Here is a 17,178-nt window from a genome sequence, read left to right as displayed (position 1 = left end):
TGCAAGGTCAGCACTTGAAGGTCACTGGGAGCAGGAGGTGTTGTAAGTTTCAGAAACAAGGAGATATCACGCAAGACATTCCAGGGAATGAGAGCAAAAGTATCAGCAGGCTGAAAAATCCTTGGAGATGTGTCATCTTGAATGCCAAGAAGCACTGGGCAATCATGATGGTGTTGAAAGGTAGATACTTACGAATGTGTTTTACTATGTTCTAAATTCTTCACATATATTGGATCCTTCCAGTTGCCTGAGATTTTTTTTTTTGTTTTAAAAATTTTGAGCAAGATAGATAGATATATAAATTGATTGATTGATTGATCTCACATCTTCTAATTCACCCCTAAAAAGCCCAAAACAGCCAACATTGGGTTAGGTCAAAACCAAGCCTTAAGAATCCAATCTGGGTCTTGCACATAGATCGTAGGAACCCAACTTCTTGAGCCATCACTGTTGCCTGCCAGAGTCTGCATTCGCAAGAAGCTGGAAAGGAAGAGTGAGAACCAAGATTCAAACCCAAACACTTTAATATAGGATATGCACATCAAAAGAGGAGGCTTAATTATTCTGCCAAACACCTTCCCATGACATGAATTCTTCTTTATTCCCCATTTTATAGATGAATGACCTGGGAGGTTAAGTAATTTGCTCCAGATCACATGGTTAGTGAGAGCTGGAGCTGAAACTGGAATCCAGTAAGAGGACATGGCACTAGCATGAGAGCACTGGCCATCACTTACTGAGCACTTAGTGGCTGGTTAAGATGTTCAGTGCTTTGCCTTTGTTAATTAACCATTGCACACCATCATCAAGTTCTGCGGTTCATCTCATTTTACAGATGGGGAAATTAGGGTCCAGGGAGGTAAAGCAAATTGGCCTGAAATCCCAGCGCCACTGAACTCAGCCACATGGCTTTTATCAATGCTGGTGGTTTTGCAAGGTGAGCACAGTAGAATGAGATGGAGCTGGGGCTGCCTGTGAGGATGGGGCTATGGCAAGACTGCTGGATGAGGAGGAAAGGAAGTCTCTGAATGTGATAGTCCACATATTAAACCTCCTGCTCATCAAGAAGTAAAGTCTTAAAACGTGAGCACTCGCCCTCAAGGTCTTCCCTCCCTAAACTTTCATTCTCATCTGCCCAGCCAGAAGCAATTCTATGAGGTGAGATCCTTTTTCCCAAACAGGGTAGCTGGCAGCCCGTGACCTCAGCTGGAGCGCTTGTAGTTTCTACAGCCTCTCAAAGCTGAAAGTTCAACCCCAAGTCTCCTATGTGACCCCACTTTTTTTCAAAGAATTAGTAGGTAATAAAAGTTTAGCAGAAAGTCTACACAGTACAAGAATGGGTACTTATAAATGAAATTGTGCTTGCAGAACCAATGACCTGATCTAATCCATCCACAGATGAAATTCTCCAGTGTCTAGGGGTGAGATGGGGGCCACAGAATCTTCCATCTGCTGATTCCAGATGTTCACAACAGCCAAGGCTGGGCCAGCCCAAAACCAGGAGCCCAGAACTCCATGTGCATCTCCCAGATCGGTGGCAGGAAAACCAAGTACTTGGGTCATGCTACATGGTTTCTCCAAGGACATGAGCATTAGCAGACCAGCCAGGACTCCAACTGATGCTTGTCAGTGGAGTGCTGGCATTACCAGCAGCTGCATGATTGGTTTGCACAATAGCAGTTCCACTGAGCTGGGTGTGAGCATTTTCACCTGCCATATCTTAGTGAGTCTGCTCCAAAGGACACATGAGAATGACCATCAAGTCCCCATAAACCATCAAGGGGCAGTGATAGGACTAGAGTGAGCCTTAGAGTTCTCCCAGAAATATTGCATAGAGGAGAAAACCTTTAGAGCTTTGACTAATTTTGTATCTGCAATTCTTGCTTTCCTCCTTAGAATATCCTAGACTATTTAGTAAACTTAAGGATAAATTTGTTCCTCTAGCATTTTTGATAATGATAATTGTTGTTGCCATTGATTGAATATGTGTCAAGTGTTGTTCATATCTTTGTGAGACAGATAGCATTCCCATTTTAAAGATGAGGCTAAATAAGGCTTAGAAAACATGCATGATTTGTCCAAAGCTTCATATCTGGTGCCAGAGTCAGACCGACTTCCCCTGTGTGTCACTGAACAATGCTTTGAGTCATTTGTTATCTTAGGATCATCTTTCCTGTTAGTAGGGGAACATGAAAGGAATCCAGTGACAGTGGCAGAGGCAGGGGTGACAGTCAGTGGCAGGAAGGTGGAGAGAAGTAGATTGGTCCCTCTGTAATTTTACTAATTATTTTCTCTCTCTTATACTACACTTGTTACATCTCTGCCACATAGAGAAAACATTAATATTTTTCCTACAATGTGTCCTTCTAGATACGCAAAGGTATTCAAGGCCAACATCTTGGTCCAGAGGCACATGATGATGTGGTACAAGGTGGTGGCAATTCCTCAGCATCGTGTGTTAACTAACTTGTACATCCTTGCAGGAAGGGAGAGGAGATGGGAAAGTAGGGAAAACCAGGTCCCTGTGGTCCAGGAACCAGTGCATGGTCCATGTTCAGAGTGATTGCCGTGAAGGGGCTGGGCAATTCACTTCTTTCTTGAGTCTTGAAGAGTCCTGAGGTCTATTCTTTTTTTTTTTTAAAGATTTATTTTTTTAATTTTTTTTTATTGGAAAGGCAGACATACAGAGAGGAGAGACAGAGAGGAAGATCTTCCATCTGATGATTCACTCCCCAAGTGACCGCAACGGCCAATGCTATGCCGATCCAAAGCCAGAAGCCTCTTCTGGGTCTCCCGCGTGAGTGCAGGGTCCCAAGGCCTCGGGCCGTCCTCAACTGCTTTCCCTGGCCACAGGCAGGGAGCTGGAAGAGAAGCGGGGCTGTTGGGTTAGAACCGGTGCCCATATGGCATGCAAGGCGAGGACCTTTAACCACTGCGCCATTGTGCCGGGCCCCCTGAGGTCTATTCTGACAAGGACAAAGAGACAGTTATCTCTCCCTGCAGACTGAACCTGCATCCTTTGTCTGTCCTGCCTGATCTTCCTGAAGATTGTTCTTGGTCAGGATCCTACTTTCAAGAATAAGGTAGCAGCCACCAAGAAGCTGGCTCTAGCCTGGTATAGGACTTGGGTTAGACCGGGTATCTTCATATAAGGGATTGAAATTGGCATATGCGAGAAGAAAATGAGTAGTTTGCTGGGGTCCCCTATATAGAGATCAGCCTCGGTGCCATTTTGGGAAGAGTTGCTGTGACCTGAGAATTCTTGGCACAGAGGTCAACACCTCCATGACCTTGGGCTGCTTTCACTCTGTTCCCCAGGCCTGTTGGACTCCTAAGTACATAAGGGGCTAGAAAAAAGAGAACTCAAACACTTCAGTTGTTGCCACATCTTGATTCTGTCTCCAATATCTTGAAAGTTTAATACCAAGGCCACCCCCAAGCAATCCCCCTGCTCAACCCCTTGGAAAATCGCTAGGACAAAGGAGGAAGAGAAAGGGAGAGAACACATCCATCTCACAGATTCATTCCCCAAATGGCCACAATGGCATGGATTGGGACCAAAGTCAGGAGTGGGAATTCACATCTTTGTCTTCCTTTTAGGTGACAGGAACCCCAACCACATGAGACATCACTGCTCTGACACTTTGTTATAGTGCAGAATCTGCATTAGCAGGAGGCTGGAGTCGGAGTCCAAAGCTGGGCATCCAATCCAAACACTTTGATATGGAATATGAATATTTTGGCTTTTCTTTCTTATGTGACGGAATAGCTCTCTTGTTTTCCTCGGGCAGAATGAGCACCATCTCAAAAGCCAGTGAATTTGATGATCTGTTTCCAAAGTTCTCCAACCAGGTGACCTGAAGAATGTGTTCGTACTCATGCTCTACCAGTTTGACTCTTTTCCTCTGTCCAGTCAGAGTCTGGCCAAGTGAATCCCCAAACTACTGTTGGCAATGTGAGCTGGATCACTTACAGCTGTGGGCCCCTGACTGTCTCCAAGTGGGCTTTACTTTTGAGTGGCCTTCCTCTCTGTGTCTCCAAGTCTCAGGATGAGCAGGCTCTAGAGGGGGGCTTTGTGAGGCCGCACAGAGCCACTTGCCAACAACAGCTAAGTCCACAGACTCTGGAGGCAACACTCCATCTGGGATGGTGTGAACCAGTCCAAGGAATTGTCACATGAAATAAGGCATTTTCAGCAGCGCTCTCTAGAGACTTTTAAACTAGTAAATAGTTCATGTCAGTGCCAACTGCAATTAGAACAGAGCTGCCCCAGTTTACCTTAAAGGTAGAGCTGACTGGGGAGCTATCGTATTGGCTCAGTGAAAAGTGACTACCTAAAAACAGAAGCAGAGTTCCAGACTGCCATCCACCCTCCCCATTAGAGAATGAAGTGTGTAGGTTTCCTGAGAACTTGAAGGAGCCCTAAGGCTTCCCAGGGGAAAGAGCCTTTTGGGCATCTCCTTCTGCCTCTTTCTGGCTTTGAGTCAGCCAGCCTGGGGCACAAGCAGAGAGGCCTCTGAATGACTAGGAGAAAAGATTGCCATCTTAAAGGGAAGGGTATCTCCCTTAGTTGGAGTGCTTATAGGTGCAGGAGTGTCAGAGGAAACACTTAGTACTCCAGATCCCATGGAATTCTCCCTGCCTCTTGCTTAGCAGGTATTAGTTCTTGCATTTAATTAGTGCCTTACCATTTACACAAGGAGCGTGGCCCCTCTCTCTTCCTGGCCTTTGCTCTTCCTTTTATAAAATGATAGGGCATTAGTTTAATTTAATATGTAAGGTACAAAGAGAAAAACAGAACAAAAGGAGAAAAATGGTCCGTGAGCCCACTTTAAAATGCCAGAGAAATAGTGAATATTTCAAGAATAAAAATAACACATATACATGTTTAGAAAATTAAGCTCATAAAGCAACTAATATGACTCAGGGTATTTCATCCCAGCCCCTCTCCCTAAAGGAAAGAATTTCAAAATTTTGTGTGTATGGTGCTTGCTGGAAGCAAAAAGAAACACAGGTTGCACAAACCACCTGCAGTATACCTATAAATATTCTCATTGTTTGGATTCTTTGTATTGTTATTGAGGTAAGAGAGATCATACTGAAGCATCACTCTTGACCTTGCCTTGTTTGTTTTTTCTTCTTATTGTGTCTGTCTTGGAAATCTTCCCCTACCAGCTTACACAGTTTGGTCTCCTCCTTTGGCACATGCATGATATTCTATGACATGGTGAATTCCACTTTCTTGAGTCAGCCCTCCATTACTGGAAACCATTTTTACAATCCATCCTGCATTACCTAGCCTGTTCCATGTCATGTGGGAAATTTTGGGTCCATAAACAGGGGCGATAATGAGGCCAAGATATGCCCTACAAATAAAAACAATCAACTTGCGTACTCCCATCAGCAAGAGGGAGTGTGCCTCTTCCCTGACCTGAGTGTCATCAAAACTCAATATTTTGTCAAATTTATTGATATTTTAAAATACATAGTCTTTTAATTATCACTTGGCTACTGAGGAGTTAAGGTCCATTACATGTTAATATATTCACTGGGCTTTGGATGTATTGCTTCATTGGGGTGGGTGTTTAGCACAGTGGTGAAGACATCATTGGGACTCTCATGTCCTTTCTCAAAGTGCCCAGATCTGGGGCCCAGCTTTGTTCTCTCTTCCAGCTTTCAGATAATATGTGCTCTTCAGAGGGGACAGGCTTCATAGCTCAGGTGGCTGGCTCCTGGCAGCCCATGTGCAATCAAGTTTCTGGCTCCCAGCTTCTAGCTGGCCCAGCCCCCCCTGTTGCAAACATCTGGAGCATGAACCAGCAGATGGGAGCTCTCTGTCCTGTCGATTTCTGCCTTTCAAGAAAATCAATATTTCTTATGACCTACTCCTATATATTTTTTCCTAGCATTTAATGTGTGTTTGTGTTTATGTTTAATTATTGAAATAAGTGAACTTTTTTTTAAGAAAAAGATTTATTTGTTTTTACGTGAAAGGCTTATTTTAAAGAGACGAGAGACAGAGAGGTCTTTCATCTGCTGGTTCACTCTCCAGTGGCTACAGTAGCTGGAGATGAGTGGGTCTGAAGCCAAGAACCAGGAATTTCTTCTGAGCCTTCCACATGGGTGCAGGTGGCCAAGCACTTGAGCTATCTGCTGCTCTTAGACCATAAGCAGGAAATTGGATTGGAAATGGAGCAGCTGGGACTCCAAGTAGCATGCATAATGGGATGTCAGCATCACAGCTGGATTAGCCTGTATATCACCACCCTAGCCAGCAAGGGATCATAAATTGGCCTTTTGTGAACAAAGAAAAAAGCCTTATAATCTATTGTTAGGAGTGTACCCCCTGGGATCCAGTGTGTGTGTTGTCTGTGATACATTATTTGATAAAGGAGCTTCAGCAGTGGCATGTCTGCTCGTCAGGACCTAAGCTGCCTTCACACTCCCTCTTAGTGTGCCAATGACCAGCTCTGCATGAGTGTTCAGGGCGTCTTTTGCATTGTAAGTGAGCCCTAAGGACAGAGAGGTGCTCCCGCATCCCTGAAGCCACATTGAGTTTTTATTTCATCCCGACAGCACACTTCCATCGCCCTGTTTGCACAGCAGATTGCCCAAGGCAGCTCCTGTGTCATTTAACTTTAATTCCGTCAATAAACATGATCTGCTAAATGTTAAAAAATGCATACTCTAATTTACCAATCTTTTCTTAATGAATGTTTGGATTTGTGTACTGCTTGAAAATTACAAATAAATACACAGTCATGGTTTTAGAATTTCTGTAATTTTCCTTTCTGGCAAACAGATTTCATCATCAGGTTGGGTTTCATTTTTTTTGTTTACACCCCAACCCCTACCAATGGTGAATTGTGGGTATTTTGGTCCCTGAGTTTTTGAAGCTGGAAACTATCACCTTTATTCTTTTCCGTGATACAGTTTTGCAGGTATAGGGATTCCCCCCACTTTCTCTCCTTTCCTCCCTTCCCAATTTCCCCTCCCACCACCACCCCCCCCGCCATATTATCACATGGCATAGTCCTTTAGTAAGAGTGACAAGTTTAACACTCTGCTGTTTAAGTGCATCGTGGCATTGGAGGTATAGACAAAGGTAGAAAATCTAGAATCACAAGTTGTCAAGATATATCTGTTTCACTGGAAGTCCTTTTATTTGGGATAGGGATGACTGCTGAAGCATATCGTCAGTTCCTAGTCTATTGCCTTTTGTCTTCACCAATAATTTGTCAATGAATGAAATCCTCAAGCAACCATTTAACTTAACTAAAAACAGCTGATCAGTCTATCAGTCCAACTATCCATTAATTCACCTATCTATCCATCCATCTGCTTACCTGCCCACTTATCCATCCACATATCTATCCATCCAGTTATCTACCCACCATTTTATCCCCCAGCCACCCATCTATGTATCAATCTAGCTAGCTATCAAAATTATTTATAAATAAAAGTAAATTATCAATCATGTCTCCAACAAGTCTAGCTCAGAAAATAGAACACAGAAACACTTTCCATACCATTTCTGATATATGCTCCTTGTTACCTGTAGAAGTATCTGTTATCTTGAAAATTTGTATTTATCATTTTGGTGAATTCTTATAACACTCCATAGATACACATGCTTACACAAATCAGAGTACTGTATTATATTTTAAATGCTCTAGATACAGTGCTTTCCTATTTCTCTTCTATTTGTTCAACATTATCTGTGTGGATGCTTACAGCTCTAATTCATTCCACTTCATTACATTTCATTCGTGCTACTGTTCGGATGGTATTGTGTCAGCCCTCCACTATTTATCATTTTTCTCTGTGTAGGAATGTCTGGCACAGGAGTGTTGCTTTTGAGGATGCTTGTGACTGCCTTTTTATGCACACCAGGGAGCCTCAAATAGTATGCACAGATTTCAAAACTTCTCATGCCAAAATAAATTGTTTTAATTTTATTTTTTCCATGAACTTTCTGAAATGCCCTCAAGTTGTCAGAGGAATTGTCTAGGATGTACGCCTACAGGCAGAATAGTAAGTTCCATGGTGGATCAACGTTCTTACCAGAGCTCCTTCCAAAGTAATTGCACCAGTTAATACTCCCACCAGAAAGCTACTAGAGGTCTTGTTCTCATTGTCCCATCTCAGTAGTCCTAAGCCTTTAAAGTTTTGCCAGTCTCCTGGCTGTGAAATGACACCTGGTTGTAGCTGAATTTGAATGTACTTTGTTACTTGTGAGATTGAATACTACTTCATGTATGTTAGCCTTTCAGGGATTCTCTTCTGTGGGTTGCCTAATTTTTTTTTAAACAGGGTTGTTTTCTTTCCTATGAACTTGAGACTACTTATGCATATTAATGCAAGCACATGTTGTAGTCTTTGTGTTTTGTTGCTTTTGACATACCACAACTTAAAATTTTTCACTGTTTCAAATAAGTCTCATTTAAGAATGCATTCCTACTGAGGTCATTAGTATATTCTCAAATCTTCTTAATTTTTAAGGCTTGTTTTTGTATGTAGATTCTCAATCTCTCTTAACTTGGTTCCTGTGGATGTGTTTTAGTGTTTCATTATGGGTGCTTGTGTGTGTCCCAAGCGTTCTGCTCTGTTTGGCAAAAAGCCAGTACTGTGTTTCTGTTTTCCTTTATTTTCATTATTAGTGGGTTTAGAAATATAGGATTGAAATTAAAGCCATTTGTAAACCAAAATATTAGTAACATTACCAGCATTTACAAGTAGTAGTGTTCTAAGTGCTATGTAATGAGGCATGTGTGTAATGTGGTAGGGGATACAAACTCATCCAACCTCCTCAACAACCCTACCAGAGGGGAAACCATTATGGTTTCCCTTTTGCATTTGAGGAATCAGACATGCACAGAGCTTTGAATCTTGTCAGGAAGTTTCCAGATAGCATGTGCTAATACACTTCCCTACCTCTACAAGAATAAAACTCACCAAATTCTTTGAGCAGGTGCATCACTAAATGTGTTTCATGTTTTATGAAGTTGACTTGAGTTTTTGCCATTATTTTGTTAATATGAAGGGTTGGAGAGAGAGAGAGAGAGAGAGAGAGAGAGAGAGAATGAACTTTCCATCCATTAGCTCACTTCTCAAATGCCCTCAACAGTTAGAACTGGGCCAGGCTGACACCAAGGCCTGGGGTGTCAATCCCACACAATGCTAAGAATCCAACAGTGTGAGCCATCACCTGCCTGCTGGAATCCGGTTTTGCTGAGACCTGAACGCAGGCACTTCCATATGGGATGAAGGCACCCCAAGCAGAATCTTGATCACTAAGCAGAATACTCTCCCCTTATTTTCCTTTTTAAATGGTACCTCACTATGGTATATCTGTGTATTAATTCCTTCTAATATGTATTCTGATACTTGACTCTTTCCTCAGAACCAGAATCTAAAGTCTTTCATCCATTCAAAAACAAAACAAAAAACTATTAAGTTTTAATGATTGTGTCTGAATTATCTCCTGTCTCTCCTTTTGAGTGTTATTTTAAGGAAACAGTAACACCACATGAACTTCCATGTCTCATCTTTTCTCCTGTGGTATACATCTCCTTATCCTGGTCCTCTGGACTTGTCTTATTTGACTCTGGCTTCAACCAGTTCCCTTCTCCCTCCTATCTGTTGCTCAGCTTTGCAATCCCAGGCAGGCAGTCCTGATCAGCTTGCTTCTCTCTCATGGCCATTGATCTCACTTCACAGATGCAAAATTCCGTTAAGTCTCATAAGATACCTCTACATGGATATTACCCTCATTCTTTTCTCTTCACTATCTGACAGCCAATCTCTTTTGCAGAGCAACCTCCCCTCTAGCTTCCTTAGGAAAGCTGGTAGCATTGCACAGCACCAGGAACCCCACCCAGGATCTTTCTTTGTTCTAGTCTGCATAATTGAATGGCGTGTTGACCCTTTTGGTATCACCAACACATAACTTTGGGGATCCAGACTTTACCACACAGATCTTTGGGGGATATCGAACCTCTAAGCTGATACTAAACTATATAAACTTCTATCCTATTAAGAATTCTGGGGCTGGAGACCAGTTCATATTCTGTGTCATGTAGGAGAGTTTGCTGCACACTGAAGTTTGGAGACTACAGTTCAAACAAAAGCTGAAGCTATTGCCACACTTTCCCCACCTCCACCTCATAAGCAGCTTCCATCAACGTGTCCTCAGAGAGATGTTTGGCAAACAAAAAGGCTCCTTGGAGAGTTCAGTGCTCATTGCCTCTGAAAGACTCCTTGCTTTGGTTTTCACGTAGTTTTTCATTTCATTTAACTCAACGTTTTCCAAACTGATTGGACTACAGAATCCAAACTCCTAGAAAATGTTCTTGGCCTTGCCTCATTACCCCTCAGAATCTTGTCTTTCCTCTCCCATTCACAATCTCAATGCTTCAAGCTCAGCTTCTGTGACCTAAGGCATAGTCCCATAGAGGTCTGTAATGCCCTTGGCTTCAGTATCAGGGAAGACCCACACCTGCATTCATTCAGGGCACAGAGTCTGAAATTTGAAGGCAGCTACACCTGTTTGGAATCCAGGCTCTATCATTGACTGGCTGTGAACTTGGGAAGGTTCTTGCCATTTTCCACAGGGTTCTTGAAGAGATCAAATGAAGCCACGTGTACATGATGGAATGTGCATGCTATTTAGTCAGATGACCTTAAGATGCTAGTTCCGGCTCAGTCATCTTCCAGTTTCAGCCCTTTGGCCTGACTTAATATCAGCAAAATGGGAAAATGGGAATAATGACGAATCTACCATATGATATGAACATTTTAAGCAAATGGCATAAATCAAAGATCATTGTCAAATGTTGAATGTTATAAAATGTTATTTACAAGTGTGTAAAGAAAAAAGAACCATATCTGCAGGTGTTCTGGCCCTCTGGTTGACACATGGTCAAAGATCCAGCAATGTCAGTTGCCTTCCAAACAAGCATAGCCCCAGAGTACTAGAGCAGCACATGGTCCACAGGGACCTTGTTCTAGCAGACAGTTAAAAATGATGTGTAAGTCTCATTGGTCCTGTTTTATGTTCCATCTTCCTCTGTATTGATTTGTTTATCAAAATTTTTATTTAGAAGAAGCACAAAAATACAGCAGCCCACATTCTGCCGGATGCATTATAGGTTTTGAATTAATGAAGCTTGAATATATGCAGGTTTTCAGTTGTCACTATCTTTTCTTAATCTCCTGTTCTTGAGTGCAGTGTTTTGGGCTTGCAAGAAGATGTTTTAGGAAAGAAAGCGTTTTAGGAAAAGGGTTCTGGCCCTCCCTTTCACCTTCTTCTCACCATCTGAAGACATGGTGTTATGCAGCAGCTATCCTAGAGTCTGGGGTATGGAGCTGCCTGTCACATGGCTGGGGAGATGGGCAGAAGCCTTTTAGTTCAGCTCTAATAATTCTGTACAACTCTGGGCTGTGGCCACAGCAACTTAAGGCAGGAGTGTTCCTTGTGGCAAGCTGGGTGCCCTGAGGAGTAGGGAACTGACTGCACAGTAGCAGGCATGAGGGAAATAGTGGTAAGAGCCTCACACTCCTTACATCCATGGACAGAGTGTGGTCTCTGAAACCACAGCGCCACCAGGAGACTTGAACCAAAGGGCAGATTCCTGAGCCCTGTCCTGGAACTGCAGAATCATCAATGCTAGGAGTGAGGCCCAGCAGTGTGCTTTAAACAGGTTCAGGTTTGAGATCTGGAATGATAAGGGAGAAAACTAGAGGGTCAGACTTGACTCTAGAAAAGTGGCAAAGGGCTCGGCGGTGTGGCCTAGTGGCTAAAGTTCTCGCCTTGAATGCGCCAGGATCCCGTATGGGCACAGGTTCTAATCCTGATGGCCCTGCTTCCCATCCAGCTCCCTGAATGTGGCCTGGGAAAGCAGTTGAGGACAGCCCAAAGCTTTGGGATCGGCATAGCATCGGCCGTTGTGCTCACTAGGGGAGTGAATCATTGGACGGAAGATCTTCCTCTCTGTATATCTGACTTTCCAATAAATAAATAAACCTTAAAAAAGAAAAAAGTGGCAAAGACAGAGATGTAGGCAGTAGGTGGTGCCAGGCTCCTCAGATCGTCCCAGCGAAAGCTCTCTGAACACACATGAGCAGATGGGATTCTGTTTCTCCAAGTGTGCTAGAGCTAGAGCTTCTGGTTCCCAGGGGTATGTTGAAATTACCCAGATGGCTCTTTACAAACACCCTGCTCAAGCCTGGACCCTGCCCGACCAAATTAGAACCTCCAGATTTGGATCCAGACACCTGTGTTTTTAAAATCTCGCAGAGAGGGGGTCCCATGTTGTGGCAGGGTGGATCAGGCTTGCAATGCCCATAGCTGTTCCACTTCCCGCCCAGCTCCCTGCTCATGTGCCTGGGAAAGCAACAGATTTCTTAAATGCCTGTATACCTACAGGTACGGATGGAGTTCTGGGTTCCTGGTCTCACCTTCACCTGAGATGATCTATTGTGGCCAAAATTTGGGAGTGAACCAATGGATGAAAGATCTCTCTATCTCTCCCTGTCACTTTACCTTTCAAATAGATAAATAATTTTTTTAAAGCTTTCAGATGATGCTGGCACATCCCCAGGACTGAAAGCCACCGACTCCAGGGAATTTCAGTAAGAGAAAGTACGATTTTAGTTGTCTCTGCATTTATCGTGAATTTTTCCATTGCCTGTTCATTTTAGAAAAAAAAATAGGTATTTGTTACAGAGGGGAAAAAAAATCGTTGGAAAAGAGGACTCCAAGGGAGAAGAGAACTGATAGTCCTGTTCTAAATACCCAAAGGCAGTTGTCAATATCCTGGTGAGTTTACTTCCATCTTAGGTACTTCCTTCTTTTTGCTGTGCACCTGTTTGAATGCTCACAGCCCTGTGCTCCTACTTAATATACCATACTTAATATACCTCAAGTCATTCACTTATTGTTCTAATTTCTGATACATTCTTGCAGCAACATCATTACAAAATGGTTTCACCTTTTCTCGTAGAGTAGTTCGTGGAGTCCCTCCTTTCTCTGCCTTGGCTGTAATTCAACTGCATTGTGAAATCCTGCCTTGAATGTTGGAACTGGGTCATCAGCACCTTTCTCTTTGAACTCCTTCTCCCAGTCTAAGTGTACCCTCAGTCTCTCTGTCACCTAAAATGCATGGCAGCTGTCTGTGCCATGCTGATGAGGTGGTAGGTCTTATTGCAGGATGATGAGAAACACACACACACACACACACACACACACACACACACACACACGGCTGTTTTCCTGAAGCTTCCTAATCACCATTCTACTCGTCTGCCTCAGCTGTTGGCAGAGTTCTGGGCGGTTGCAAGGCTGTGGTCTCAGATTAGGATGTGATTCATAAACACACACAGGCCTGCAGTGGTTCCCACGAGACCCATTCCTATGTGTCTCTTCAAAGAAAGCAAACAATGCAAGAGGTGGAAAAAGGGAGAGTGCTATAAAAGAGAGAATGGGGGAACGAATACAAAGAGTGCCCAACCCAGGGTGGTTTAACTTGGGATCCGTCACCTTTATGAGGGAACAAACTGTAATTGGAATTGTGAGTGTGGATTTTTGGGGTTGGCGATTTATAGCAAAAGCCTCTCTCAGCACGCTGGACCAGCAGTAGCCAGCACACCTGCCTCTCAGCCCGTGATCATGCCGGTAAACAAGTGATGCTCTGCCACATTGCTGAGCAAAGGGTGTTGGGTACGTGAGGAGCAATCGGTGTATTTTCAACTTTAAGATGTATATATTTTTTCAACTTCTGATAGGTTTGCTGGGAATTAACTCCCCATAAGTCAGCAGGTGTTGTGATGGTCTGGAGAGCATTATGCTGAGTCAAAAATGCCATGATCAAGCTGTATATCCCCTCCTGGCCCCTTCCTGTGTTCAATGTAATGTTCCCAGGATTTTGTTCTCTGTTGTATAATAACATATATATATATATATATGCACATACATATATATGTGCTGACCTATATATATATGCACATGTATATGCATATATATGTATATTTGTAATATTTGGAAATATACAGTATATATAATAATAAACACTATATATATATGTTTTATATATATATATATTTTTTCTCAACTACCACCAGCTTCTGACCAAGTTGCTGGTTTGAACATTTGCACACCACCGTTATTGGGTGAGATGGAGCCGCAATTGTCTGCTGTCTGGGTGTCATGGATGCGTCAGATAATTGTGCTCCATCTTCTTGCAGGGCATTATGGGAAGGATGCTTACCGAAGTGGAGGACCAGATCTCCATAACTTCATCTCATCTGGATTTGTCACATTAGGAAGAGGACACACGAAGGGTACAGTGGAAACCATTTTTTACTAACAAAATCAGAGGTTGCCTAGGGAACACTGATGTGAAAGTGAAGATGGTGTGCAGGCCAGAGGCTTACCCGGGACAGGAGTAAGCAGGGTAGTGCCGTGCCAGCTTGTCCTGGTGACACACATGGCTTCTGACAGGAGTGACCAGGAGGTCACAGGTATGACTTTAGAGGTGATGATATACTGCCAAGAGACATCCATTTGCTCTGTCCCATATCAGGGGAGCAGGACACAAAGCCAGTGGCTCCCTGCGGGGAAGAGACCACAGGCAGTGTGGTGAGAGACTTTCACCAATGGATGTGGCTGCCTTGGCAAAGTGTGTTTTCGCCTCCTGGCTCTGATCCCTTATTCCTTTCAAAAGTCACACTTTGTAATCTGATGTCCATGTTCTGGGCCATGGGTCCCTCAGCTGGCCGGCATGCATGTGAAAGGGGCAGCTTCTAAGTGTGTCTGTGAGTGCTCCAGTGTGTGGACCCCCAGGGGGAGGTTATGCAGACCTTCGAGCTGCAAGATGCGAGCTGACCTAGTGTGTCTGCCAAGCCGCTTTACAACCTAGCTGACAGCTTGCAGAGCATCTGTGCAGGGGGGTGTGGCGTCCTCCTCGATACTGTCTTTTGTTTAAACAGAGTTCTACTAGTGTTGTGAGCATTCTGTCACGTCAAGAGTAACTGGATCCCTAACTCCTCTGTCATCATCCTAATACCTGTGTGCTGTTCCAGACCAAATGTGAATCCTATTGTCAGGATGGAATTTCCCTGTCTCCTCTGAAATATGTGTCTGTTTCAAGTGTGAGTGAACAAGGAACCTTGCAATATTTTCTGACATTCCATGCACCTACTTTTTTTTTAAACTCTCTGTGTGATGTCTGTTCATTCTATATAGAAAAAATTAATCTGTATCTGTATCTGTATTTTCTGTTGTTGTCTACTTGTGTCTAAATAAAGTTCATTGAGGATACAGGTGGCATTTGTGGCTACTAAGAGTTTGCAGCATCAAATCGGGACCAGAAGGGGAAATGGGCTGTACAGTTAACCATGGGAAGGTGATGATCCTCGTCAAAATGTTTCAACTCAAACCTGGGATGACGGATCTCCATCCGCTTCATGATAGCTGCCCATCACTGTAAAGGAACTTACTCTAAAACTCTGCACCTTCAAATACTAATGAACATGGAATATCTCACATAGATTCTGCAGGTTGAAGATCTGGGTGTTTTTATCGTGGCTTTTCTCATGAAATTATGATCACGATGTCAGGTAGGGCTGTGTGATCCAAGAACATGACTGGAACTAAGGATCTACTTCTGAGAAGAGGATGGCAGGAAGCTGCCCATCCTCCACGTGGGATTCTCACCATGATCTACCTGAGAGTCATGGTATGGTAGTTGAGTGTCTGCAGAGTGGATAAGAAAGGCAAAGACAAAAGGCAGCACATCTTTTACTACCAAGCCTGTTGTTTGCACAATATCATTTTGTTTCTGTAACACCCCACAGGTCCCAGAAGACAGTGCTACTCAAGATGGGAGAACACAACAAAGGGACATGAATATCAGGAGGAAAATATTATGGGTTGTTATTTTAGAGGTTGGCTACCATACCCCTCCAACCTGTGGAGGGGAGCTGCAAGTCTGGATCTTGCAAACACGACACTTCAGCTTGTAGCAAAGCTTCCCAGCTGCTCCCTGCCCCTTGTAGATGCTCCACTCCCTAAGCAGCATACACTTTAACCGATAAAACTCTTGATATATATTGTCTGTTGTGTGACTTGGGGTTCAAGCATTCTTTCAAGAATTATTTATGGGGCTTTCTATGTGCTAGCTTAATATTCAAAAGTAAGTCAAATAGAATTCTTCCAGATGGAGCACCCATTCCTTTGGAGGAGACAAGCAATACAAATATTTTTACTATATGTATAGGTCAAAGTGCAAGGTGAATTATAGCAAGAAGTTAAGCATGTTAGGGAAGGCCTCTTGGATCCAGTGAGGGTGGAGCAGATGTCTGTATTCCAGATAAATGCAACCAGAAATTCTAGAAATAAGCATTCCTAGAGTGTCAAGAAATAGGAAGGAGGCTGCTGTATGAGAGGCAAGATAGGAGAGAACAAAAGTAGAAGGACACAGGATCAAAATGTCAGGGAGCCAGGTCACACACCTGCCAGATGGTGCACTCATAAATGTTTTCAGATGAACTCAACATCCAACATAGTTACCTAAAGGTGATTCTCTGTCCCCATCTGTGCTTTTGATCACTGTCTCCTGGACTGTCCAGGAGACCCTACCCAGCCCATGCCTGTGGGACATTACTGTGTCTGCCAGATCTGACCTCCCTGTCTTGTTCTGGTGGTATCGCCCACAGCTGCATCACTGGTCCTCCCCCTTCATCTCCTTTACCAGGCCACCCTCTTCATGCTTTTGTTTTTTTAAATCAGAACCTCTGGCACCTCCTTTTTCCACTTGTCTATGTTTTCCTATTTGGATAATAACTGAAGTGTCATGAACAAAGAGATTGGGCTTCAGGACAGACAGGACGTTGGGAATGGCCTTTTCATGCTTGCGACTGTGGAGTCCCCGGGCCGCTTGGATCTCTATAAGGATCAAGCTTAATGTACAATTCATTCACAGTAAACTTAGTTCCACTCTGCGTGGTGCTTATAAGAAAACTGGCCCAATAGTCACACCCTGAGAAAGGGAATGTCTTAGTCGTCTAACATGAGGACATTCTTCAGTGTGTGTGGCTGATTTTCTTCCTTTTCTTTCTTTATTCTTTGTTTTAATTGTGGTCACTCATTTTCGAACCTCTTTTCTTATAATTTTATTC

General features: G+C 43.3%; 1 protein-coding gene across 4 annotated transcripts in view; it reads left to right on the top strand.

Moving 5' to 3' along the window:
* SHISA6 (shisa family member 6) overlaps window positions 1-17,178 on the top strand; it is a 269,982-nt gene that overhangs the window by 111,982 nt on the left and 140,822 nt on the right. For 2 of the 4 annotated variants that reach the window (XM_041001155.1, XM_041001154.1), the window contains exon 3: window positions 14,245-14,340. The exons of the other annotated variants lie outside the window; for them this stretch is intronic. In XM_041001155.1, coding sequence (XP_040857089.1) covers window positions 14,245-14,340 — 96 coding nt within the window. The remainder of the gene's footprint in view (window positions 1-14,244; window positions 14,341-17,178) is intronic. 4 annotated transcript variants of the gene reach the window in all.

Source organism: Ochotona curzoniae, unplaced genomic scaffold, assembly GCF_017591425.1.
Source record: "Ochotona curzoniae isolate NIBS_2020 unplaced genomic scaffold, NIBS_Ocur_1.0 scaffold_2453, whole genome shotgun sequence".
Lineage (NCBI taxonomy): Eukaryota > Metazoa > Chordata > Mammalia > Lagomorpha > Ochotonidae > Ochotona > Ochotona curzoniae.
Note: the sequence above shows the minus strand (reverse complement) of the source record. Positions and strands in the feature narration are given on the sequence as shown.